Raw genomic sequence first — 26,717 nt, 5'->3', positions numbered from 1 at the left:
AATTCACACTTTACACAGCATACATTACTAAAATGTGAGTTTTAAGCAAACAAAGGCAGGACAGAAAAAGATCATCCTATGACTTGGGTACAGCCTAAAGTTTAGGCTTCTCTTTTACCAATGGACCCTGTAGAAGCTATATTTTTTCTGTTCTTTTGTTGGTTCAATAGGTTAACTTCAACAACTTGGACAGAATGAATATCTACAGAATTTGGATCATTAGTAAAAGCTCTTTGGTATAAAGGTCTCAGGAGGTCCAACTCCCATGTGAGACTTGAGACATACGGATTTCAGAAGCACTGGATACCACAGTCTCCCTACTATCAGAAGAGAACTAACAAGATAAAGCAAAGGTTTGCTTAGCATTTTTGCATCTTTATAAGTTTAAAGAATAAGGATGCGGTCAGTTTTCCCTTTTATAGACTATAAGAAATGTTTTCTGTCTCAGTTGAATAATCACATAGATATAAAAGTGAACTTCCAAGAAAGTAAGAAATAGACATGCTGAAACAAGACACTTTTCCTTCCAAACTCCCATCTGTTTAAAACTGATAAGATGATTATGTTTTGCTAACTCTAAAAATTTGTTGTTACTTCTCAGCTTCTAGAAGCAGAACTTGGCACTCATATGGAGCGCTCGCTATAGGCTTGACCTTAGGCATGCAAACAGAAACATTTTGAGGTTTGATTTGATTAATCAGCTGCGTCAAACAAGGACACCTGTGAATGACCTGTCAAACCAAGAGAGACATTTCAGAGAGCATCCTAGGGATCAGGAAGGATGGCTAACAGGCAACAGATCTTTTCTTCTTCATAAACATTAGAGATGCTGTAAATATAAATCGTCCTTGTCCTCGCAATGTTTCTTACTGCTATTGTTGCCTTTTCCCATCTGTTGATGTACAGGCTAATTTAAGACCAAATGCTCTAAACCTACGTTCAGGCAGCACCCACTTGTGCACCCACACAAGTTAACTCAGCTGCAACCTCCAACAGCAAGCTCCAACATGTGAACAGTGCCACTTTCTGCTGGACAAAGACATTTATATTTTCAAGACATTAATGAAGACTCCTGGAACTACTTTTCTATTAAAAAATAAAAATTTACTACGTCTTGATTACTTTCAGCTCACAGAAAAAGACAGATAAATCTCTGCCAGTATAAGTGACACTCTGTTCCAAGTGGAAAGTTTGCAAGCACAGAAGGCTTAGGAAGGTGAATGATAAGGGGAACTGGTGACTGTGAATTATGGTAAAGTGATAGACTGAAACAGGAAATTTTTCTTCTCTATGTCATAGAGGATTACCCTGAAGAGAGCTTAAGTATTATTTTGAGTAGATGTCAACAGCTTCTTAAAGAAATGAACTTTTTACCTTCCCAAGAAATGACACCCCATAAAATACTCCGTATGAGAAGTCCTCTGAAACCTTAGTGTGATCATAACATCTAATGACTATGGGTAGAAAAACATAACAGGCAACCACCTAGCCATCACTGCTGGTGAGATCCAGAGTACCTTTTATGTATCTCTGACACACAATGCAAACTTTACTCACTAATTGCTTTGTAAACACCAATGAAAAAAAATCCAAGTAAAATAAGGGAATATAAAAATATTCCAAAATACAGAAGAAATTACAGAGCCTTTTAAGTATCCTACTACAAAATGCAGAACTCAAGTTTATAGAACATAGGCTTACAGGAAATAAACAGTGGTTCCATTAACACCTTTGGATTCACAGTGCATCCAGAGGTGAGACAGAGGTAGCATGTGCTGTTTCATCTTGGTGAGGTTTTGGGGGAGGGATTTTTTTGCTCATTTATTGCAGGGGTTTGGGTTTGTTTGTTTTCCTGTGGTTTGTTGGTGGTTTTTTTTTTTTTTTTTTTTTAAAGCCTGTTATCTTTGTTGAGGGAAACTTTCTGAGTTCAACTGAAAATGTCTCAAATTGGACCTCATGACAATGGCAGAAGCTACCACAGAAATTGGGGACTGTGGTGCACACCTCCTTTGATAGACTTCAATTCTATTCTCCCTGAGAATTATAGGCACATTAAAAGGAATAGTTTTGTCAAATCACCAGTGTACTCCAATCCATTCAGATGTTTCTGCTTACAATTGTGAAGAGACATCATTTTCCATAGAGGAAGAAAGGGAAACCAATGGAGCATGCAAATGCCTTATGTGGCCAGCACATAAAGGGTTAATAAATTTCCCTGTAAAGGTACTGCAACATCATTGTCAAGACAGAATTTTAAAATTTGATAAGACGAAAGAATTGGACATATCTCGTTTAACAAAATAACCTAGAGACAACAGATATGAGGAAGCAGCAGATTCAGAAGAGCACTGGCTGTTCAAGAGAGAGAGAAAACTATAACCTTAAATTGTAACATCTCTGGAGTAAGAACCATCTTAAAAGGTCCCTCTTTGCATAACAGCACCCAGCACCAGATCAGCAGTGATACCATTTCTTCGAAAAGAGCCATAAATGCTTTCCAGGAAACAAGCAGCTTCCATACAGAGATTTTTAAAACTCAAATTTGGAAATATTATCTGTATTTCTATCAGAATAAGAAAGAAATAGAAGAATGATGATAGCATGTGGTTTGTCCAGCCTGAAAGGAGAAAAAGAAGGGGTGGGGTGACTTATTTAGTCTGGGAATTCATGATCCAGCTTCAGATTCTAAAAGCAAGTAGTATTTCTTATCTCCAGAAATTAGACATAAATTTAAGGCTCCTGTAATGACCTATAGGTCCTTTGATTCCACAGCATTCCACCTGAGAACACAGTGCAATTTAACATTCAGAAACTTCTTGCTGTATTGGAAAAGCAGTTTGAGAAATAAACTAATGAAATTATGGCTTTCAGCAAGAATTATTGACTTAAAGGATAACTGATTAGTGAGCAGTCCTTCAAAGGATGAGTCAACAACATAAGTCAACAATAAAACACATATGGGAAAAAAATGGGAAATACACTGGAGATTACAGAGAAGCCTACTGTACCACTTGGCTGAGTGCTGGTTAAGTTTAATCTTGGACTTGGAGAAAGATGCAGATCAGCCAAGGAAGCTGCAGATCATTGAAAGAATTTTCCTTAAAATGCAATATAAACCCGTTCTCCCAAATATGAAAACTATTAACATTTGTTGAAATAGGAACGTGTAAATCTGGCTGCTCTTAAAAGGTTAAAAAGATGTGGGAAGTAATAAAAAGAAGGGTACGTGTGAAAAAAAAAAAAGAACCTGCAACAATAATACATGTAATGGATATCAACAAAGCACTACTTACAGGGAGATACTGATTATAGTTAAGGTCTAATTATATACTCAAGAAATAATTTCTGGTGTTCAAGCTGAAACTCTAACTTTAGTTCAAAATTTCAGTGACTCAGCCCTTAAATGCTTCCTACCTATGAATAGACTCTGATACATTCTGTTTTACACTGCCCTACACAACTGGAGGTTGACAAGAACAGTAAGTTTCCTCCCTGAGTTCACTATGTAATGGTAATTTCCAAAGGATGAATGGTGTTTCAGCAAAAAAATATTTGCATGGTTACCCTTGCATATGGAAAAAAGAATTTAAAGAATACTTAAGTCTCAGAAAACAGTTATTAAACCTATCCCTGCCGTGTTACAAGAAACACTCTGAGCAAAGACCTTTACAGCTGCATTATGATTGTGTTTTATTTCGTTTGGGTTTGTGGTTTGTTTTTTTTTTTTTTCCTAATTCTTTTTTTTCTGCAGGGTTGGCAGTACTGCTAAGAGCAGAACAGACAAACATTTCCCTTAGGTATGACTTAATGAGCCTCTCCAATCATGTTCATTATCTCAGCAATTTACTTTTTCCTAAGACTGCGTATAAGAAACTAAATCATATTTCTAAACCTCATCTCTCTCCTGATCAGTTAAATATGAAGATTTTAAATGCAGCTATTACAACTGTTCTGATCTCTCTGCTTACCTGACGTGGCGTATTTATTTGCTTTTTGTGCCGATAAAAAGCATTTGCTTATTACAAAACATTGAAAAAGCAGAGCAAGGTATTAATTCTAAATACATCTTGTGTGCTAAAACACAATAGCTGTGATGAGGACTGTGACCACAGCAGGCAGCTCATGGCCGAGACAGGACACCTGTGAAACAGCTATGAAGCCCCAGTCCTTCCCAGGAATTCAGGACATATAATTCAGGAGTACTGTGAGGAAACTTGGGACACAGCAGCTGGTAGCACTGCTGCACACCTAGCAAGAAAGATGGACCAGAGGAGAATATCTTACGAATATCTTTCTTTTCCTAATCCTTAAACGTCAACTAAATATGGTCTCAGGAGCTACATTTTCTACCAATGATAATCTTTTTAGGTAAGGAAGCACTCAGAGCAAGTCTTATAGGCAACAGAATGGGATTCTAGGGTGAAAATGTCAAAAGGTCTTTCAGCAAAATGAAATTAAAAGACACCATCTCTTCCCTCTTTCTGTATCTCTCAAAATCTGAGTGGATTGGCAGAATTACTAGCGAATGGGGCCTGGATGATGACAATTTAAAAATGTGTTCTCATTCCTTACATCTTCCTCCTGCCTCCACTGCAATCCCAGACAAGCAAAGGCAAAGTCAGTAGTTTAGAGTGGATGCTCACTATGACTGAGAGTCTGGAAGAGAGTAAAGAATGAGAAATAAGTCTAATACTTGCTGAGCCAGCTAATATGAAAGTCAAGGAAATTAGCAAAGCTCCTTGAGAAGTGTCACAGCATTCTACTATCAGAGGGAACCACTCTGCATTGGATTTGAAGGCCAGGAGCAAAAGGTTGCAAGACACCAAACTTAATTTAAAGAAAAAAAAAAAAAATTACAGTTTATTTGAGCTACTTATTCATTAACAGAAGAATCTCTTCCTTTTTGCTTGATTGCTAGGGAAATATGCTATCAATGGCAAGAAGAAAGTCTCAGAAAAACATTTTTTTTCTATACAAGGTATATTCATTCAATTATATAAAAATTCTAAAGGTAAGCTAGTGAAAAGTAATCATATTCAGGTGATTTCCAATATGTTTGGCTTGGGCTAGAGAAAAGAAACCAAAAAGCATCCTGAAAGAGTAAAAAGTGAATTTTATTCTTCATGGGTAAAACACACCAACATTCTCAACACGACCACGAGGTGGAGGGGGGTTGAGATCCTCAGGACAGTGAGGAGGGCACACAGCAACCTCACTGCTCTGGACTTCAGGAGAGCCTCTTCAAGACTCAGTAGAGCCTAATGGGAAAGAGCCCTGGAGGGCCAAGGGGCCCAAGGATGCTGGCTGGTATTCAAGGATTGTTCTCCAAGCTCAGACACAATGCATCCCGACAAGGAGGAAATCAGGCAAAATTATCAGCAGGCCTTCTTGGATGGGTAAGGAGCTGCTGAGCAAACTCAGAGTGAAAAAAGAAGCTTTCAGAAGGCGGAAACAAGGGCAGGTGGATTGGGAGGAATAGAGTAAAATTGTGCAGGTTGCTAGGGATAAGGTTAGGGAAGACAGGGCCCAGTTAGGATTGAGTCCTCCCTACCACTCTACTTTCTTTCTATCACTCTCCCTCCTCACATTTACTGTTAGATAAAAGCTGTACTATTGACTTTGGCACATGGTCTCATTTGCACCTTAATTCAGGCAGAGGCATCTCTCTAATAACTGTAATAAGCGGATCTTACCATCATTAAGACAAACAAAAGCATTGCCAGTGTTATTGGTACTTCTCCTACCATAAACTATTATTGTATGTATTAGAATAATAGAAAAACTTGGATTCTGTTTCAGATCGCAGCTAAAAATTCAGTTTGCCAATCCATAATCCTGCATATTTTATTCAGTATTCCTGCTAATACTTCAATGTCTTAGAGTTAATAGGTATTATGAGTAGTTTTCAACAGTGACGGGGGGTTACATAAATTTCACCCATCTTCATCACAGGCAAGTCATCAGATGGATTAATTAGATTATTTATAATTCTACTAAAAAAAAAAATAAAAAAATATGCAATCCTGATCACCAGGCAGGTTTTGCTTCCTTAAATTACTCTATATTGCAGATGTTCAACAGTTTTTAAGGATTAAAGTATGCCCTAAACTCTCTTAATGTCACTTGTGAATCACATTTTTTTGTGAAGCAATGAAAGGGCAGAACATATCTTCAAATGTAAACAATTGTTATGCATTTATTTCATTCCTTTATAGATCTGTTGGCTTTGGATGTAAGAATAAACTTTGCTTTCAGCAGTCCCACAGGCACTATTATTACAGGATTTACTGCCTCATATGAATCACTGAAACCACACTTAAGAAGAAAGTCTGAAATAAAAATTGTAGTATAAATAATATAACTGCTGGATATTCAATCCCAATTGAGGATTTTGAGAAGTTGTGTTTTATTGTTTGGTTAGGGGTTTTATTTTCTTTTGGTTGGTTGGTTGGTTTTGTCTGGTTGGGTTTTGGTTGTGTGTTCTTGTTTGGTAGGTTTATTTAACCTCAAGAAATGTAAATGAGCAACTGACGTACTATAATAAGAAAATCAAAGTCTCTACCATTACAATTTGAAGCTGCACAGTCCAGGAATAAAATAATTATTTTTCGTAATCATAGTGCATATCAATTGAATTTGGGGTGATTTGCAGCATGGATTTGACTGAAATCTTCAGTTTAAAACTGCACCTAAGAGTTGCTTGATCTGAAATCTGATTTGTGTGTAGTAAGAAGTTAAGTGATAAAATGATGACTTTTGGGGGCTAAGTTTTACAAAGAAATTATAAATGCAAGCTATGGAAAAGGAGCCACCCAAAGGAGTAAAGTGGGGGAAATCCCACAAAATCCAAAAGAAGTGGAGCTTACAGTTTTCAACACCCACTTTTGGAGTGTAGATAAACTTCAGATTGAATACTAATATTAATCAGAAAATTCTTCAGGACTGAGTTACAGACTCAGTACATTCCCCGCCCCCTTCCTCCCCAGATCTTGGCATGAACTACAGAAAAGGCACCATAGAAGAGAACTGTCCTTAAATTGATGTATATTGATTATTTGCTTAAGCCAAGATATGTACTCAAGATGAGACGAGCTGATACATTGACAATTTCACTGGATAAATCCATTTTAAGTCATAGTAGATTTCAGTAGCATTAGGAAGAGTTTATGAATTCTTTATTTTTACCACTTTTTGGTGAGATCATTTTCTGAGTAAACCACTCCAGAATATGAATCATACTGATAGAATGTGGCAAGTCAATATTTCCATTTCTGCTGACATGTGTTGTTAGCCGTTCATTAGCATATCATTTAAGTGTGCTGAGATCTGCTGACATGATTGGAAGCTCTGTGTTGTTTCTGTGGGGCAGCTATTCCCCGTGTTGGAGATTGTTTTCAGTAATTCTTTTTTTGCTTTATTTTTATTCTTGAAACTTGCCACTTCAGCTATTTGGTGTAAGCAAGCACAGAGGGAGATTACTGTTGGTTTTTCAAGCACACAACACACTTACTTGCAAGATTAAGTACTTGATTATCCAATAAAGTTACCATAAGATATTTAACTCAGCAAATAATTGCATTCTGGTACCTGACAGTAATGATTTCTTGTATTTTCCTTATTTTTTGGATGATGCTCAACTCTTATTGTGGCAACATCAATATGTACCTAGTATTCTCTCAGACACAGCAGAAAAAACATTCTGAATGCTAACAAAAGGAACTTACCTGACCGCCCATCCCGCTGAAAATCCACATGGTACCATTCACCATCATTCACCTTCTTCTGCAAGGCTTTTATTTTTATAGTACCTGATCCCATGTCTAACAGTAGGTAGAGGTGGCCATCAAGCATCTCAATGGCAAAAAAGTCAACCTTCACCATCTGTGGATGTTTGGCATCTTTTTGGTGCCTTGGTTTCCCGTGACTGAAAAGAATCAGGCCATTTGGCTCAGTTGTACGAAAGTCAAATGATATTGAGCCTGTTTTCTTGGCATTCCACTTTGGCAGAGAGATGAAAGACTCTGGTGTTTCAAATGTGATTGGATCTAAGGTTGCAACATTCTCACATTTAAATGCTACAACCCCATGAATCTTCATTTTAGCATCCCCTTGCTTGGCAAGTCGAGACAGCTCCAACCTGACATCATTATTTTTATATACAACCTGCAAGCAAAGCAGAGAAGTTACTCAGAGAAACCTGACCATTTTAACCAAAGAGACATAATCTCAGGCACATTATTTAAGGGATAATGGTGATGAAACATGAATATGATAATTTACACACAAACTAGATGAAATAACTATTTTCATTGACTAATGATTTAATAATTGTTTTCATTAAACCAAAAAAAAGTTGCTCTAAAAATATCCCTGCAGTTAATTCTAACAATCTGAAAGAATCTACACATAATTTATACTATGAGTTACAAATTAGCTTGTGTGGCCTTGATTACTTAAAAGCCTTTTCTGCACAGCCATTTCGTTATTATAAAGAAGTATTAGATTTCTTCTTCCTCTAAATCCTTTGTCATTGTCTCAACTCTTCTGTTCATGTACAGAAAATATACCAAGGTCAGACACTTCATAATTTAACATCTTTTCAGTTTGTCCTTGGGGCTGAGGAGTAGTAGCATTCATGGAATTCATGAAGCTATATAAGAGAGGCAAACTAATATCAAAACAGATCAAAACAGACAAAAATCTTTGAGCCTGTTCAATTGGATAAAAAGCCCCCCAACTTACATATTTTCCCTGACTGAAGAATTTTCTGATAAAAATGAAAGACAATATTAGTTTTAAATCCAATTGACCTCAGTAGCAAATATCCTTGCTTCAAATCACATTTTAACTTGTCCAAGAAGCCTGTCATGATGCAACCATTTCCCAGGGTTCTATTCTTTATTAATATTTTCTCATATTGCTGCTCTGAGTTATCCATAATACAAGAGCTGCTAAAGTGAGCTCCCCAATACCAAAGGCGTGCACAAGTGTTTTGTCAATACTTTAATTGTTTGATAAATGAAAGACTCAAACTAAAATACCACTGAAGGGCTGAATACAAAACCATAGCGACAGAAGCTAAAACTTTCTTCTGTGTTTCTAAGGTTAAGCCCTACATTAAAAAGCAATTTGGAGAAAAAGCAACAGCTCAGCAAAACCAAGCACTTTGTGCTGAGGCTTCTTCATCTACAGATCTGCAGCATTCAGGACTAGATCACATCTGGCCCTGGTCCAATGTTCCAACTATGTAGTGTAGTTCGGAGCTACAGGGGACCCATCACTGGTTTAGACTTTACATCTCTATTTGGGGTTAGAAAGTGCTTACTGAATACTTAGGATAGAGCTGCTGGATTAATTTCCTCTGAGATTTAGTTTGAACACAAATGAAACCCACTCTGACACCAAGTAAGGGGAAAACACAGCAGATGAACAGCAGAGCTGTGCTACTGTTAGAAATCAAAGCACTAGCACTTACACAATCTAAGATGACATACCCCACAAGTGATAGCTGCTATTGAAAATTGATGTTTCAAGACAAAAGAAAAGGAAATGATTGATAGAGTGACATTTTTTTCAGTAAGAATTGTGTTCCTTCCAATTATATCATTATCCACAATGCAAATTTCATCATAAGACTTGCCAGAATTATTCTACTATATTAAAATGTATCCTAAAAGCTAATAAATAAGCCTATTTCTTCATTTTATTTCAGAATTGAGTACAAGCAGTACTGCTCCCATGAGAGCTGTGTCTCCAAAGACGACAGATAAACCTCACTGTGGATTGCTGACAGCAGAAATGCTACTCTGCCATAGAGACACAGATAATGTGTTGTGTTCTTCAACTGAAATCACCAGAAGTGAATAGAATTGGACTAAACTGTAGTATTACTTAGTAAGGAAACATATTTCCATTTATCAAATGCATCCGTAATACCTGAGATTTTACAGATTGTGCACAGGAGTTTAGAATGGTACTGGAGAATAAGCACATGCAAGTGACATCCCTTTGGGCTGGCTTTCTGTCTTTAGAGCAAAGAGGAATGCAGCAAGAAGCCAGCAATCTGGGAGGTTACTTAGAGGTATCTGGTCTCATGAAGCATTGACCTCTTTCTACATCAAGAAGGATTTTGGATAGCTCCCACTTCATTTGAAGAAGTTACAGGGGGCAACCTTTCTAGATTAGACTAAAAGCAGATTAAACAGTGCCAGAGGATGAAATAAATAAAAAAGGAACAAATGGACTCTTATTAGAACTAAATCATGCTTGGTAACAGCGAAAGTAAGTATGCCAACAAGGAACATGAGAGCTGAACAAGAACAGGTTCCAGGGCAAGGCAAATAAATGTACAAAGAGAATTTCTTGTTTATGGACAAATCAAATTGTCCGACCTTAATGAAAGATGGTGAACTGAATATTACAATTGGGAGTTAATAGCTATGTAAAACAATCAGCAGACTAAATGAAAGCTAGGTTTCCCTTGATGTCTGAAACATCTTTCTATGATTTGAAGTCATTTGCCAACTCAGAAAGAATAATTTCTAATAAATACAGTTTAAGAACATAATGGATAAAGTGAAATGGTTTTCTCAATAACTTGTCACCAGCTCTTAATTAACTTAATATATAATGTATGCGGGCAATGTTGCTAGAACACTTTAGTAACAGTGACAAATATTGTCAATTTTATGCCACCAATATTAAAACATTCTTGGAATCCCTAAATATTGCAAATGACAATTTCTTGCTTCCATATTCCACAACTGAAACTTCATAGCTACTGAGAAACCATCTGCATCTTATTACATACATTGTGGGGAAACTGACTAAAGCCTACATCTAAGTTTTAGAGTGCTTACGTTCTAAGTTTTAGAATGTGCTTATGATTGTTTACTCTTACTAAACTGAAAATTTGGAACTGAATTATCATGAATAGTTGGTAATGAAACAGCAATATATGAACCATAACTGAAAAGAACTGAACACAGCTTGCATTTGGGAGCCTGTTTCCTGGTGTTATGCTGAGATTCTTACCCCTCTCCCTATCCATGAAAAATGTACTTAGCCATCAGTGAAGCACAGCAAAAAGGAGAAAAGCAGTATGTTCACAGAGATTAGTTATTAAATTTTGGGAAAACCACTGAACAGTAAGAAATAATTCTGAGGCTAACATTTCATGAAGGTACATGCTTCAGAAACAACAGCCTCTAGGGTACAAATAACTTACTGATTTAACCATTGATTTCGCCTTTTTTCTTTTGGTTCTGGGTACATAAGGACAAACATGCTTTTAATAGGGCTTATATTATCTGCTATTTCCATCTGAGGCACACAGCATATTATGTTAACTCAGTACATTTTCCCTCCATTAGAGACATGGATCCACAATTAGTCAAGTGAAGGTAATTTGCAACAGAGAAATATTGGAGTCACATTCCCCTTTCCTCCCACACAACCCATCATTCAGTATCCTGGCATTCATTGGGTTGGCCCTGGTTTTTAGCTTGCTCTCGCACTCACTTTCATACCTGAGCAACAAACTAAGTTTCCTACACATGAAACTGCCAGCCCTCAGGGAATTGTATCATGCCATTAAGAGCACCTTGAATTTGTCTTGTATTCACTCTGTTCTTTCCTGTTAATATCAAGTGAGTTTCAAGACTTCAGTCTTTAAAATATATAATTACCTCATTCTTGGAAACTTCAAAAGGTCACCTAAGCTCCCAAGAAAAATGGAGCAGTCAGCAAGTCCCCACATAATTTGCAACCAAGCTATCCAAAATGAGGAATAAATTTATTTTCTAAGAGAGACAGGGCAGAACATTTTACAATCAAGATATGGGGCTTCCTTTGCTACCATCTAGGCCAACCACATGCTGGGTAACTTCAATATCACAGTACTGTGTTTTAACAAATAAGTCCAGCTTTGAGACAGCAATTATTACCTTAAGCTCAGCACTCTCTTTAAGTGGTCTGTGGTCATCTTGGAGCGCAACCTAAATTAATTCATGCTTCCCAAAGATATATCATGTATAGGTCGTTTTGCAAGCCAGGGCCCTACTATGCAATGAACTCCAGAAGTGTAAGGAAGTATAAATCTTTGAATGACCCTGAGAAAAGGTGAAGGAAAAGAGAAGGAATTCGTACTAGGGATGTATCCTAAATATATAACTGTTTAATTAGAAAATTTATAAGTCAAGAAAATTAAAAAATTAAAAAAAAAACCAAAACCCAGAAGACTATCAGTTCTTTCTACTGACCCTGTCCCATGAGATTTATAACCATGAAAGGTGTGAAAGAATCCAGATTACAACACTATTTTCAATTCGAAGTGCAACCCTTTCCACATTAAATCTTATGAAGTAAGGGAATTACCCTTAAATATTTCAAAATACTGACCACCTCTGCCAGCAATAGCTTTTCAATAACTATGATTAAAAATCCTTTAAATTATTATGAAGCATTTATTTCAAATTACTTTACATTCTTAAAACCAAAGATAATTCCCAAGGAGCTGATCACATCACCTGATTTGCAGCATCTAGATTTCCTTGAGAATCAAAGAGAACCCAGGATTTCAGAGCACCTGCCACTATGACCTTGCCCTGAATAACTTGTCTATTTACTTAACTGGCAGATGAAGTAAAATACTTTTCTAAATGCAATTTGAATAAATGGATGAACCCAATGTCAAAACCTATTAAAAATTGGATGAAATAAGTCTTTGTTACCGTAAAAGAGTACTTCCATATTTTCATATTTCCATGAAACCTGGATCACCTGGTGCATATGATAACAGTTAATTCTCCAAAATGGAGACTAATATTACCTGAAATAGCTCAAGTAGGTGCTACCAACCTACAGGTTTCCCCTGAAAAGAGGCGTCAGCAGGAGGGAAAACTTGCTGGTGCCAGAAACTGTAACAATGGGACTTGCAGTAAGGGAAGCCTGAGGCAATTTTATCAGCTTGCTTTACCAGCCACTAGAACTTCCATGCTCATTGAGAATAATCTGGTGCACACAGCAACACACTCCCCAGGAATCCACCTGCAAAACTGACTGCTAAGAGCTACCAGGTACTTTTTTAGACCCTGCTGTATGGTTTTGAAATAATCTAGGAACGTCAGCTTCTCACAGGAGGCTTGTCATTTTCCTAATATGCTTCCATGCATTTTCAAGCTCCAAAATGAATGTATCAGGGAACACAATAAACTACAGACTATTTACACAAAACTTAAGGAGCCCAAGTTCAAATGTTTGCAATGGGGTGCATTTTTGAACACAATGTGAAAGCACACAACGTGAATGATAACAGCTATTCAGGCCTCTAGGGTTACTCAACATCATAATCCAGCTTTGTTTTCTAAACACAGAGAAGCAATTAAGGGGTATATTGAATGTTGCAAGGAACAACTTACTCATCTTCAAGTGAAATGGTTTTCTTTCTCCTGAGATCGATATTTGTGCAAATGTGGTGGTGATGGTAGTGTGAGGCATTTAGAAAGGGGGTCATTGAGCACCAACATAAAACCCAGATATCTCTAGAGTCCCACTAAGTGGGAGATAAGGCTAAGGACACAGGATAGGGTTCCATGCTATGGATACATAAACACCTGGAGAAAACAATAGCATGTGCATTTGTTGCATCATTTTAGGTCAATTATTATGGTCTGGGAAATGGCTCTGCAAGTTTCAGCTCAAAAAAACCCTTGACTTAATTGATTTAGGAAAAATAAAAAAGCACTACAGTGCAACAAATTCCCTGGATTATATTTCTGGGAATATATATCTCCTGCTTCCTCTTCCTGTCCAGACTGAGCATCCAAAACCATGGAGTACAAACAAATCACACTCACTATTTTGAAAATATTAAACAGGTTTTCCAAGGCAAACATATAGCTCATATGGTATGATGATGTGCTTTGTTCTGCTGTTTATAGCTTTATATATAACAAGTATATTTCTTAAATCAGACGTTCTCTCCATAGACTGCTTAGGCCTAAGGTAGAAAAAAGAAAACCATTCCTTGTGTAAGGAAGTCAGGACCAGTAATCCAGGGATTGGGGTTTAACCTGCATGTAAATGCCTCACAGAGAATTTAATTTCTTCTCGCTTCTCTGTAAATTGGATACACCGTCTCCTCACAGGGCAGAAACTTGCCTGAAGACTGAGTTTGCATTACCAGCACAAAATCTAGTGAAGCTTCATCCAAAATCAGGCACATTTTCATTTCCTATAGGATGTCAATCCCCCTTTTTCTTTTTAAGGAAAACAAGTATTATATAGTTCTGACTTTCTAGTCTGCAACTACAGAGTGCAAAGCATACTGATCATTCAGATAAAAAATCCAAAATGCACCCAATTTGTTCAAAAGCTGCACACAATAAAAGCTGAACTTGAACAATCCATGTCTCAGGGTGAACACAAAAGCATAGCATCCTATGCCCTGATAATGCACTTGGCAAGTGCTTTAATGCCACACTCCATGGCTAACTAAATACAACAAATTTGTGATGTTTGTTGTTTCTGTAACTAAGCAACACGGACATTTTCTGCACTCCCCTTCCTGAACAGAACAAGATATATTGCACACCAGGCATTTGGAAAACTTCTGTTTACACAAAGCAGGCATACTTAATGCACATAAATTTATGCTCTACTTAAACTGCTAATTATCATATCCCTGCAAATTCTAGGAAGGAAAACGGGTACAAAAAAAAAAGGCTAAAATTACCATAACCATAGGGAATTTCACTATAATTTCAATAGCACACCTGAACTTCCACTGTAGATTGTCTGAAAATCATCACTCTCCTAATCCCAAATAATGATGCAAAAATAATGGGGAAAAAAAAAGAAATCAAACCAAACCAGAAAAAAAACAACCCCAAAAGACCCCCCAGAATTAAAAATAACTCACAATTCAGTACAAAGCAGATCTATTAATTATGCTAAAGCAATAACATGTTGTTAACAGATGCATACAGCTGTAGGAACAAAACCAGTACTGACAGAAATGAAGTTATAGGTATATTGTGAGTGTGAATTTAGATTCCCTGAGCAGTATGGGGAAAATCACCTCAGTTTAGTGTATGTCACCTATTTGCAGAATGAATACAGTCATGACAGCTCAGCTTCTGGGCCAACTAGTCTTTTCTGCTGGAGTTTTCAATGTGGATCCCAGAACTGTTTGTTTCTCTCCTACTTTGACTGCCTGAATAGAGACAATATAAGGGGATGCCAGAAAATGCCTTTTTATGTTCTGAGTTACTGGAATATTGTTTAACATGATATGTTGGCAGAACTTAAGAAAAAAAGAAAATCAACATTTTTTTTCTAACAACACTGATAATGGGATTGTTATGTTTTTCACCCTGCTGTGGACACCAGTCTTTTGAAGATCTTTTTTCCCCTCTTCAATAGACTATTTTGTTATTCTTTATATGTCCTGCTGTCTGCTGCCAGACTGCTAAATGTTTCTGACTGTGGTTGCTATGCTTTCTGCTCTTAAGAAATGGGTTCAAGTTTCCTTTCCTTTTATTTATTTTTTTTTTTTAACTTCCCATGGAAAGGACTCATAGAAATTTCTTGGCAACAGCTTAATTGCAGAGTTTAGGGACAGGTTGGTTCCACAAAAGCTCTATTGGCTCGCTAGTAAAGATAAAGCCTTTACCAAGACATAAGTCATGAAACAAAAACAAGAGAAACAGGAACCACCAAAAGGAAAACAAAATGTATTATTTAAGACAAAATCCGCTTTGTATTAATATATTGTACACAGCCTAAGAAAGAAAACAAATTATATGCTACCTCCAATGACTGTTTGGGAAAGGAAAGGGCTACAGGAGACTCAATTGTCATGCTGGATTTTAGCTTTTTCCTCCTCTTTCTTTCAGAGTGCAGTAAGAGTTATCAAAGACTAATTCTGCAGCAAAGTCAGAAATGTGCTGTTTTCCTCTTTCTCCATTAACCATTCTTAGCCAAGATCAAGCAAAAGAACTCTTTAAGGACTATGAGAAAGAGGGACTGTAAAGCAGAGCACAATCATTACCATTGTAGGGTTCAAGGCTTATTTCTTTAGCAAAATATTCATTATATGCTAGATGTTCCCTATCTTTAGTGCTTAAAGTTTTAAATTCAAGGTCAGAAAATACAGAAGCAAATCATTAAAAAAGGAAAAGATAATGCATATGCAAAAATTAATTTTCTAAGGAGCATCTCACCTCAAGTGCACTTGAATGCAACATGACAGATGTACTTAAAGTCTGAGTTACCTTTCATTAGGGTAGGAGTCATATGAGTTAAAATGGAAGTTGTCACAAAAAGAGAAAAATAATGAATCTCAAATTAAAAAGAAAAGCTAAAATGAGCTCAACACAATCCAAGTAGAGGAGGTCAGAGATCTGAAGACAAGCTAACAGAAACTTGTTAAAAAAATTTAGTTACCAACACACCTAACCCTGAACACCTGAAATATTTGAACAAACATTTTTTCCATAAGAAACATGATTGAAAACACGGGAAAAGAACTGTAGGCTTCAAATTAAATGCAGAATGTCAATTCTACATATCCTTTTGTGAAACGAGGGAGGTTAATTCCACCCCTCACTAGATTTCCTTCCTTCCTTCAGCCTTTCCACTAAGTTTATTAGTAGCTCCCAACTTATGACTCTTATTATTTCCCCAGAATAATGAACACCCAGCTGGCTTTTTCTTCCTCTTCTCTCTCACCTGTATAGGTTACTCCAGCCTCTAGCTGAATAGGTGGCTCTTGGCTCTGGGTGTTTTTAGTTGCTCTCTTGTTTGGATTCATCTCCGTTTCCCAATTCCCAGTTTGAAAGAACCTTCTGTTCCACTGAGGGGAAAATTGCCCTCTTTTATGAGCTTTTGGCCAGCCTTCACATAGAAACCTCATTCTCTCTCAGCTCTTTTGGCTGTCTATTGGCTCAGTGAAGTTGGCTACTTGTTGACAAGATGCAGAAACTTTGCTTCTCTAGTTCTGAGAGCCAGCCCAGCTCCCCCTTAGCTTTACAGCTCTCTGATTTTCTGTGATATTAATATAGCAGCAATTAATGCAGTTGTTGGCTAAATTCTGCTCTACCAAGATAAGTAAATAGTATAAAAGTAAAAATGAAAGTCAAATTCCCACCCATGAACTATACTGGGCACATTCCTGGAAGACATCCAGGAAAATCCTTCCCTACCTTCACCTGCAATTTATTTTGAATCCTCATAACCCTTTTAATGTGTCCTTTTAGCTTTGCAGCACTGCAACATGAGCAACTCTTCACATCAGTGTTTTGAAACAAACTTTGCCTTCTCAGATACCTATGACAATTGGAAGATAAGTTTCTGTGGTACTTTGGCATTCAAGGTTATTACTGTAATTGCAGCACAAGGTATGAAACCACCACATGTTATTCAGAGTCAGTTTTTCCCTCACCACTGTTTAATGACAAAAAGGTGCAGCTCGAGGCTGCTGCCACTGCATTCCTTTGCACTTGGTTCTGTGCTCACATTCCTTTTCTAAACAGCCTGTATCTTCTGAACTGACATATGAAGAAACAGTGCTCATGCAGAGAAGCAAGAGGAAAAGAAGGGCTCTTCCAATGTCAAAAAACTGCTCTGCATAGTTCACAACATTTTTGGCTAAAAGCGTATAGACATTTTCAAGAAAATAATTCATTAATGGGATACTTCTAAGGCATCTCTTTTATATTTAAAGGCATCTCTAACCAGAGACTACCTATGGGCCAGCTTTACGTAAATAAATTTAATTGAGGTTATAGCTGTCCTCCAAAACAGACTGGTTGAAATAATTAAAATTAATTACCACTATAATGATAAGGAAGAGGGATGTGTTATTTGGTTTTCAATACATGCCACCTCATTGCAGTGAGAGAATGCAACAGAGCACCCTTAAGTATGGTGTTTAAAGGGTCTGATTCTGCTTGATGACCTCCAAGCCTGAGACTTTGCTGTCAACTTAGTGTTAAAGGAATGTCAGACAATAAAAATCACCTTTGGTTTGGTACTGAGTGAGAGGTCCTCAGCCTCAAGCAAAACCAATTCTTCTCCAAGATGGTCAGAAGAAAACACTACAACAGTGTTCATCTAAAACCATTCCAGAAGAGCAGCTTGCCATACAAAATGAACTGCCAACAAGTACCTTTACACAAGTTATTGCAGCTTATTGAAATTTAACACATAGGCAAACTTTAAAAGTTATTTTGTTCTGCAAAATATTTTTGAATATGTGTGTCTGTCACAATAAACACTCCTCACAGTGTTTTGCGGTTTTTTAAATAGCTGTGAAGAGAAATAATTCTGAGTAAAGTGTAGACAGTACAATTAAGTGTTTATCACTTCCCCATGTCTTTGGGTACACCAATTGAGACTCCCAGCAATGTTCTGACATTTGTTTTCATCGTTAGATTTTTTGGATTTTTTTTCATTCCAAATAACCAGTTCAACTTGAAGCTACTTTAAATATAAAACATATTTTAAAATGTTCACAAATACCACTTCAGAAAAGTGGGAGAAACATAGGCTTTTCCTTGGACAAAAGTGTCAGGTAAAAATGATTTTCTATTTTCATTAGAATACTTTCTTGGGACTACACATGGCCTGTGCTAAATTATACATATATTAAAAAAAAAACCGTAAAGGGTATACATGAAACCTAAATAAAGGATTTAGGTGGCCACATCTATGCTAGTAACTGTTGCTTATGTTCATCTCAGTACACTCCATCTCACAAAACAATACAAGATTATGTAAAGAGCTGTAGCATTAATTTCCTTTGGAAGAGTCTGAAAAAATTACTTTCAAGATTCTGCTCTCTGTAGTGGGGCCTTAGTCTTGCTGAAGTCTCTTGTACTGGTTAATGATTGTGAGAAAGCCTCCTATACAAACACTGATTCAGGATTATTTAGCAAGCAGCTGATGATGAGTAATAAAAACTTTAATTCAGGAGTAGATAAGAGATAAGAAAGCAAAAATCAGTGTGGTGTGAGCCTCATGATTATTATAGCCACAAAAAATAAAAGCACTTACCTTTCAAGAGAAAATAAATTAATAGTCTCATTCTGACTGAAAAAGTAGATTTGAATACAGTATTTAGTGAGCACAAAAAAAAAAAAACAAAAAAACCCTGTGAAAATATGCCTATATAAGGTATTAATCTTAACATAAACCAATAAATAATACCAGGGCATGTGACTAAATCCTGCTGTGTGTACCTGTGTGATGTCAGGAGAAACTAGTGGGACTCACTCATCTTCTTGGACTGGAGTCAGACCCATGGCATCATCCAGTCATTGGAAGTGTTTGGCTTTCAAGCAGGTGTTTCACAAAAATGAAAAACACCAAGAGGCTGACAGGAGGAATGTTGCTCTCTGAAATCGTAATGTTAATAATTTGACCTTGTTAAACCTGGTCCCTAGCTAAGTATGGCAATACACTTCCAAAATACAAGCTTGGTAACTCAAATTCCTAGTACCCTTTGATATTAATAATCTGATTCAAAAAATACAATGGTCTCATGGCATGATTGTTGCTGTAATTCAAGTTATTTCTACGTCTGTCTCACAGGAATAATGAACTTGACAAGCCTTATGCTTTCTAACAACTTCCTCTGAGCCTGTACAGAAAGGAAGGTTGGCATACTGATTAATGTGATTTATTTTGACTTGAAGTATCTGCTCTTACTCATTACTTAGCTAAGTTCGGCTTTTACTTCATAACTAAATTGGGGATTGCAAAACACTATCATTTTCTTCTCTATCATTGGCACAATGAATTGCAAAATTCACTACTACTACCACTAAACTGGGACTACTTTCTAAAACATTTTAATGTACCAAGCATTTTTAACTTATTTCTTTGGTCAGAGGAAAAAAAAAAAAAAAAATAAGAAAAAATGTGCTCCTGCTCATCTCTGTTATACATATTTAGCTGAAATAATATCAGAAGTTTTCTTACCAGCTTTTCAGTTCTTGAAACTGATAATAATGGAACCCCCAAACACAGATACAAAAGAAGAATTTTAAGGTGTCAGATGTGCTAGTCATTTTGTTTGCATGTTCACAGTTGAGCCAAACTACTGAGGCTTTTAACCACATAAGCCACATCACTGAATTTTCAATTTGTTTTATATATTTCTCTTCCTAGGCATAACCTTATAATTTGCAAGTTTGAAGATATCTGAGCTGAACATATAACTAAAGAAATAGCAAATTTGTGCAAGCTACAATTCTCAGTTGATATAAAAATTTATATTTATTTGATATAAAAATAAGTACTTATTCAGACTGGATACATATCTAGAGCTGCACATACCTGAAAAACTGACTATGGACTTTTGAATGAAAGAATATGCTCTTTTGAGCATATTAGAGCACTAAAATATTTAGGTAATTGACAGTAACTGGTTTAGATTTTTTTTTAAACACCATTTTGATTCTTATTAAATGTATGCTAAATATGTTTTACAAAAAATTGGGGGGAATATCAACCTAACCTTCAGCTAAACATATTGAAACAATTGTGAAAAAATTGTAAAAAAGTTAAAAAATAACTATTTTTAGTTTGACAATTAGATGATACTGAGATTGACTCAATAAGCATGGATTTTTAATCAAATCATTAGTACAGATTTTTATATTTCTACAAATCTTGTTCATTAAAATATTTTAAAGCATATCTTTGCTATCTGGAAGTAAAGAAATAATTCTTGTCTCATTATTGTTTTCAAGCTGACCAGTTAAAACTTGGAAAATATGCACCATCTAAATGGCAAAAAAGCATCTCAGTCCTCAGTAGCTTTTACATGTATGAAATTCCTTGGAATAAGTCTTGGAAAGAGAACATTTGTTTCATGGGGTCTTTTTCTTCTACAACAGTATAGATTTTATATTTAAAAAAGCCCCAAACCTAGCAGAACAAACAGAATCAAATATCTAATTCCTGTCTTATTAGGAATTATCATAGAATATGCTGAGTTGGAAGGGGCCCATCAGGATCATCGAGTGCAGCTCCTGGCCTTGCACAGAACACCCCAAGGGTCACACCCTGTGCCTGAGAGCGTTGTCCAAAGGCTTCCTCAACTCTCTCAGGCTTGGTGCTGTGACCACTGCCCTGGGAGCCCGTTCCAGTGCCCAGCCACCCTCTGGGGGAAAAACCTTTTCCTGATATCCAACCTGAACCTCCTCTGACTCAGTTTCATGCCATTTCCTCATACTCAATTATGTTTGTGAATGCTCCTAAAAGCAGAGTCTCAGCTGAAAAAGCACAGAACAAATCTGCCAGCTCTTGACAGATTTAACAGACATTTCTCCAACAGAAACAAGTATTATAATAGCAGTGGTAAATGAGTACATCTTGTGAGCAAAGGTTGGAAGGACCAGGAAGCTGACATCTAGGTGTTCATGCTTGTCCATTTTACCAGTCAATTCTGGACTCTGATGATGCATTAAATTACAGTAATATGTTCTTACAGAACTTTATGATCTTATCTGTTAGTATAATACATCATCAAATGGCTGTTGCTAATATAATGTATCTAGTCAATGTGCAAGAAATCAACAGGAACAGAGTCCACTTACTTTCTATGGTTTTGGATTAAATGACCTTAAAAAGATTGGTCTTTCAATTAAGGGAAAGAGAATCTTGACTAAGGAAGTGGAGAATATGGACAACAAACATCTGAACATCACTCTCAAACCAGGTTTGAAGCCTTACAATGTCCAGGAAAATGACATCTTGAGAATTTCTGTTCTACAATTCTGGAGGCATAAGACTCATCAAAATCTTTCTGCCAGGTTCCAGCTACTTTTGTCAGTATATTGGCTGGCTCTTAGAATCTAATCTGCATTTTGCAATCTTTTTAATTTGCCCTATCTCACACAGAGCAAAATATTCTGTTTTTCCCCCCCAAAATAGTGACAGATGAAATATAGAAAAGTATTTTCTTTTCAAACATTTTCTTGGAACAGCTTTTCCTGTATCTTGAATATTTCCATTTCAATCCTGATGTTGCTGAGTTGTGCTGAATATTTAGTTTATGCTAACCTGTCACTTATTTTTTTTCCCCCATCTATACAGGTGTGAATATTTATGAACAAAGCAGTGGCTGACCTGCACCTTGTATTATCTGCAAAACGTATGCACATTGGGCAAATGGAACGAGAAGGGAGAAAGACTAAAATTTCTTTTCCCATCTTTGGGGCACAAAATAAGCACTCTCCATAAGAATGGCATTAATGAAAAGGAACATATTGTTCCTTATGGTAATTATTTTAAGCATCCCACACAGAGGCTCAGGAAACTCAGTTATTTCCAAGTCTGGCATGGACAGAGGAAAAAAGAGCAAGGAAAAGGACGAGGACACAATTGACCAAGTGATGCTGTTCAAGTGCACATCAAGCATCCAAAAGGCCTCCATGACTACTTTTAATTTCTTCCTCTTAGATATTTCTTGAAAGTGGAAAGGAATAATATAAAATTGATAATTCAATACACATCACTTCCAGCCTCCACAGCAGGAGATCTACACTGAAAGTTTGTGAACACCGAGGGCTATTCAGTATCAAATGAGTGTCCTCCCCACTGGTGTTTCAAAGGGTAAATATGCAGGCATTACATGCATTGAAGAGGAATTAAGAAACAAAATGCTTGAAAAAATCCCTGTGATGACCCAGTTCTCTGGGCCTCTGCACTCCCCAATCTCCAATGATTTCATCCAGTTTGCGCCTATGCAAAGCCTCCACAAGTTCTTGAAGAAATATTGTTACATATGGGAGACAAAGTGCTCTTTCTGAAGGTCGTGTCTTTTAAGGAAGTATACTCCTAACACCTTCTGCGATCATTTCCTTTGTATTCTCCCAAGCAATATACTTTTCAGACAATATGAGTACCCAGAACAGTTACAGTTTTTAGAAAAGTAGGAAGAAAAATACTAGAAATAAAGGATGAACCTCAGGTCGCAGTGAAATCACATCACAGGGTCTGTAAGCTTCCAGAACTCCCTTCTCCCACACTCCCTGTGCCAGAACACAAACATCCTACATCTTTCACACTTCCCGATTTCCTCCTCCTCTTCAAAATATTTTATTTCACAAAAGTGTAATGAATAATGTATATAAAGTACTGTTATGGGATATTGATTTACTAAGTCTGTGATGAACACAAACTCACTACGATCCATAGTGAGTGGGAAATGTTACAGAACTACTTTCAATGAGAAAAAAAAAAATCCGTAACACATCTCTAAATGATTCACATAAATGACTTGTAGCAAATCTATTAAGTCCTCCAGCACAGCTCTCCAAGAACAGCATGTTTCCCTGCAGAATAGCTTTTGCTTCTATATACAATCTACTCTGAAGTATCTCAGCAAATACTGATACAGGGTTTTTACCAATACCTTTGGGAAAGTGCTCCACTACATAATCTATTCTCACTGTCAATCATTTTTTCCTAATAGTCATCCAATCTAAATTTTCACTTTAGCAATCCCATTGCATCTCTCCCCTTGTGCTTCTGTGCTTTAGCATTTATACTCTTCAAATATTTATAGTTATTGTTCAGGAAAAAAAACAGACCTTTTCCCTCAGCATATCAATTTCTGTGCCTGAATGCTGTTGGTCTTCCTTGGAGTGCTGTATTGCTTTACACATCCCAAATAACTGTCAGGGAAATTAATATTTGCTGTTGCTGGAAAAAAAAAACAGTGAAGAAAACTCCTTTCCCCATCACACAGTTTTCTGTGAGCAAATGTTCACTTTGGTGTTACATCACCAAAAAAAAGATTTATGAAACCAAATATTCCAATTAAGGAAAGCAAGCAGATATTTCACAGGGGAAAAAAGCCCCAACCCTCACATATAATCATTTTGGATACTTGGTCCTAAGCACAAATGATTATTAATAAACACATAACAAAACACAATGGATAATCAAAATACCTTGGATAGTAATCTTTCCATTCTCATTTCAAATGCTTCAAAACAGATGCTTTAGTAAACAAAAATTCTTTGTTTCTCTCTCTCCTTTCTTCTCTAGTGCCTCTTAACTGGATTAGATGCCCAAACTCAGCCAAACACTCTGCACCTTTCACACACCAGAGACCATGATCTATATAATGACACAGTTATTATTACTTGACTGATTTAAATGTTTTTATGATAATCAACATTTTCTCCTAGACTTTCTCCAATTTGCTTTTCATTAAAAGTCCAGGTTGGATGGGACCTCAGAAGATCAGCTGATTTAATGTTTTTGGGAAAAGGAGCCTGAGATTACCTAGCACCCTGTCCAAAGGCATTGTGAAAACTTCCAGCAATGGGGACTCCACCATGTTCCTGGGGAGCTTATTCCAGTGATTGATCTCATTTTAGCAAGTTTATTCCTTATATCAACATAAAACCTCTTCTGGTACAATGTGCACCCGTTGCTCCTTGTCTTCTCCTGTTGGTGCCTGTGAAGAAAGAGCCTCTGTCCTGGTTGTAGCTGCCCTTTAAGCACTGGAACGCTGTGATGTCCCCCGAGTCTTCTCTTCACCAGGGAGAAAAGACCCAACACTACTTCAGTCTTTCCTCATGGGGCAAATCATCCAACTCTTCTGCTCATCTTTGTGGAACTTCTTGGGACCCTCTTCCAGTCTTTCTACATATTTTTTTGAAATTTGCAGACCAGAATTGGGGACATTACTCCAGGATGTCCCTCTTCCCTTCATTCAGGTTAATATTTCTTTTTATGAACTTCTGAAGCATCTGCTAATCCTCCCTGTAAAAGCTGAAGACTACACGTTCGTGTTCCTGCCCCATTCATAACCATCATGTTTGACTCCACGTTTCTAGTACTTATAACCACAATTATAATTCTTTACACATGACCTAATTATGAATTTCATCTTCCCCACTAAAGCTGCTTTAAATATTGGCCTTTCATATAACATCTCTTCAGCAAAACTGAGGTATTCCAAAAGTTCATTTACTTCTTAATCAAAATCCTTTTTTAAACCTGAAGAAAAACATGCTGCGCTCTTAATCATTCTAGCAAAATACACTGATGCTCCTTCTGGATTTTAACACTACATTTTCACTGTTCTTTATTCACTGTGGTTATTTTCTGTTCCTCCTGAAATTACAGCCTTAAATTAATCAGTAAATTGCATTCCTTTCTGACATGAACTCACTTTTTGGTTACTAATGATATAGTCCTCCATTTTTCCCCATTTTCATTCACTTTCATGTCAGCAAGAAATGGACTCCGGATGTCTCTTTTGGGATCCCCTACTTTCCATTCAGCAAGTCTGACTACTCTGTAATTTATGAATTTCCCTGCTAATTTGCTGAAAGTGCTACTCAACAGAGATGCAGGTAGTTAAAAATCTCCCATGAGTATCCTTTTATATAGAGTATCTTCAGAAGAGACAGAATTTCTTCAGCACCACTTGAAATATGCCTAATGTTTGTTTTGCTTTGTTTATATTTCTTCACAGGAAAATTATTCAGCAGTTTCCTAGCACTGTAAGTGTTTTCCAAATATTATGGCAACCAATTTACTTGTTCCATTTCCGTTTCTCCTATATAAATTATATTATACTAATCTATACCGATGTCTATTAAAAAAATTACCTCATTACTCTCATCTGAACCCACTAATGGATTCCGCATACACTTTAATAGGAAATTCACTTGCTCTTTCTGGACTTTTTTGTATGTACAGCACAGGTGTTTCATGGATATTTTTCTGACTTTTACTGGGATAGTTAATGTATATGTCAAGTTATCTGTTTTAAGCAACATTTCCTTTACTGTATTTCTTGGCTACTTTAAACACCACATAACAAGCCCCACAAGATTTGATTTCAGGAAGCAAGTAACACACATTCTCATATATTTTCATAGTATTAATTTATATTACTTTAGGTACTCCTCTTAGCCTGAAAGATATTAAAGTGCCATAAAATCATTATAAAGAAATATACCATTCATTACAGTCTGATCATAGCTAGACTAAAGCTGATGAGGTTTTTTGAGTTTGAGATTTTTTTTTGAAGAATCAGTCCAAGATTTTCCACAGTAGAATCTTGATATAGCTCCTACCAAGGTCAGCAGAGGTTAGTAGCAATTACATCAGACTGGAAATCAGGGATAATTAGGTGCAGATCTGTGTATTAATTGACCTAGGAGATGCAGGCTAAAACTACGAAGATGAAACAGCTGAATTTTGAATGTGAATACTTAAAAGCCAGTACTTAAAATCTTGCATAATGTATCCAAATTCTACTTGTTTTTATACTAGTGTTTATAAGGTCACTCTTCAGGAAACACAGATGTATTCTGAATAGAAATTGGACCCTTCTTATTTAAAAAGAACCTGAATAGTCTAAATACCTCTGGAAAAATCTTGTAAGCTCCTGGTGGGTTATTAGCTAAACATTAATATTTAGTAGTGGAATCTGCACAGAAGAAGGATAATAAACTGAATAAATATCGTGACAATGAAGAATGAGAAAAGTTAGAGAAGGTACACAGAAGATCAGCAAGAGTGACCAAAAGACTGGAAAGTATAGTCCACAGAAAAATACAAAGGATTCACAATGACTGAATTAACAATGAGGTGGAAAACTGTCGCAGCACAAAAGTACCTCTATGCAGCAGGGAAGTAAGGTAGGTAACAGGGCCCAAACACAAAGGAAAATAAAATGA

The 26,717-nt window shown here is 36.6% G+C and overlaps 1 protein-coding gene across 31 annotated transcripts in view; it reads right to left on the bottom strand.

Annotated features, from left to right (window-relative positions):
* Positions 1-26,717, bottom strand: part of NRXN1 (neurexin 1) — a 676,704-nt gene that overhangs the window by 397,439 nt on the left and 252,548 nt on the right. For all 31 annotated transcript variants that reach the window (XM_048299377.1, XM_048299382.1, XM_048299400.1 and 28 more), the window contains one exon: positions 7,725-8,163. In XM_048299377.1, the coding sequence (XP_048155334.1) occupies positions 7,725-8,163 (439 nt within the window). The remainder of the gene's footprint in view (positions 1-7,724; positions 8,164-26,717) is intronic.

The sequence above is a fragment of the Corvus hawaiiensis genome, chromosome 3 (assembly GCF_020740725.1).
Source record: "Corvus hawaiiensis isolate bCorHaw1 chromosome 3, bCorHaw1.pri.cur, whole genome shotgun sequence".
Lineage (NCBI taxonomy): Eukaryota > Metazoa > Chordata > Aves > Passeriformes > Corvidae > Corvus > Corvus hawaiiensis.
Note: the sequence above shows the minus strand (reverse complement) of the source record. Positions and strands in the feature narration are given on the sequence as shown.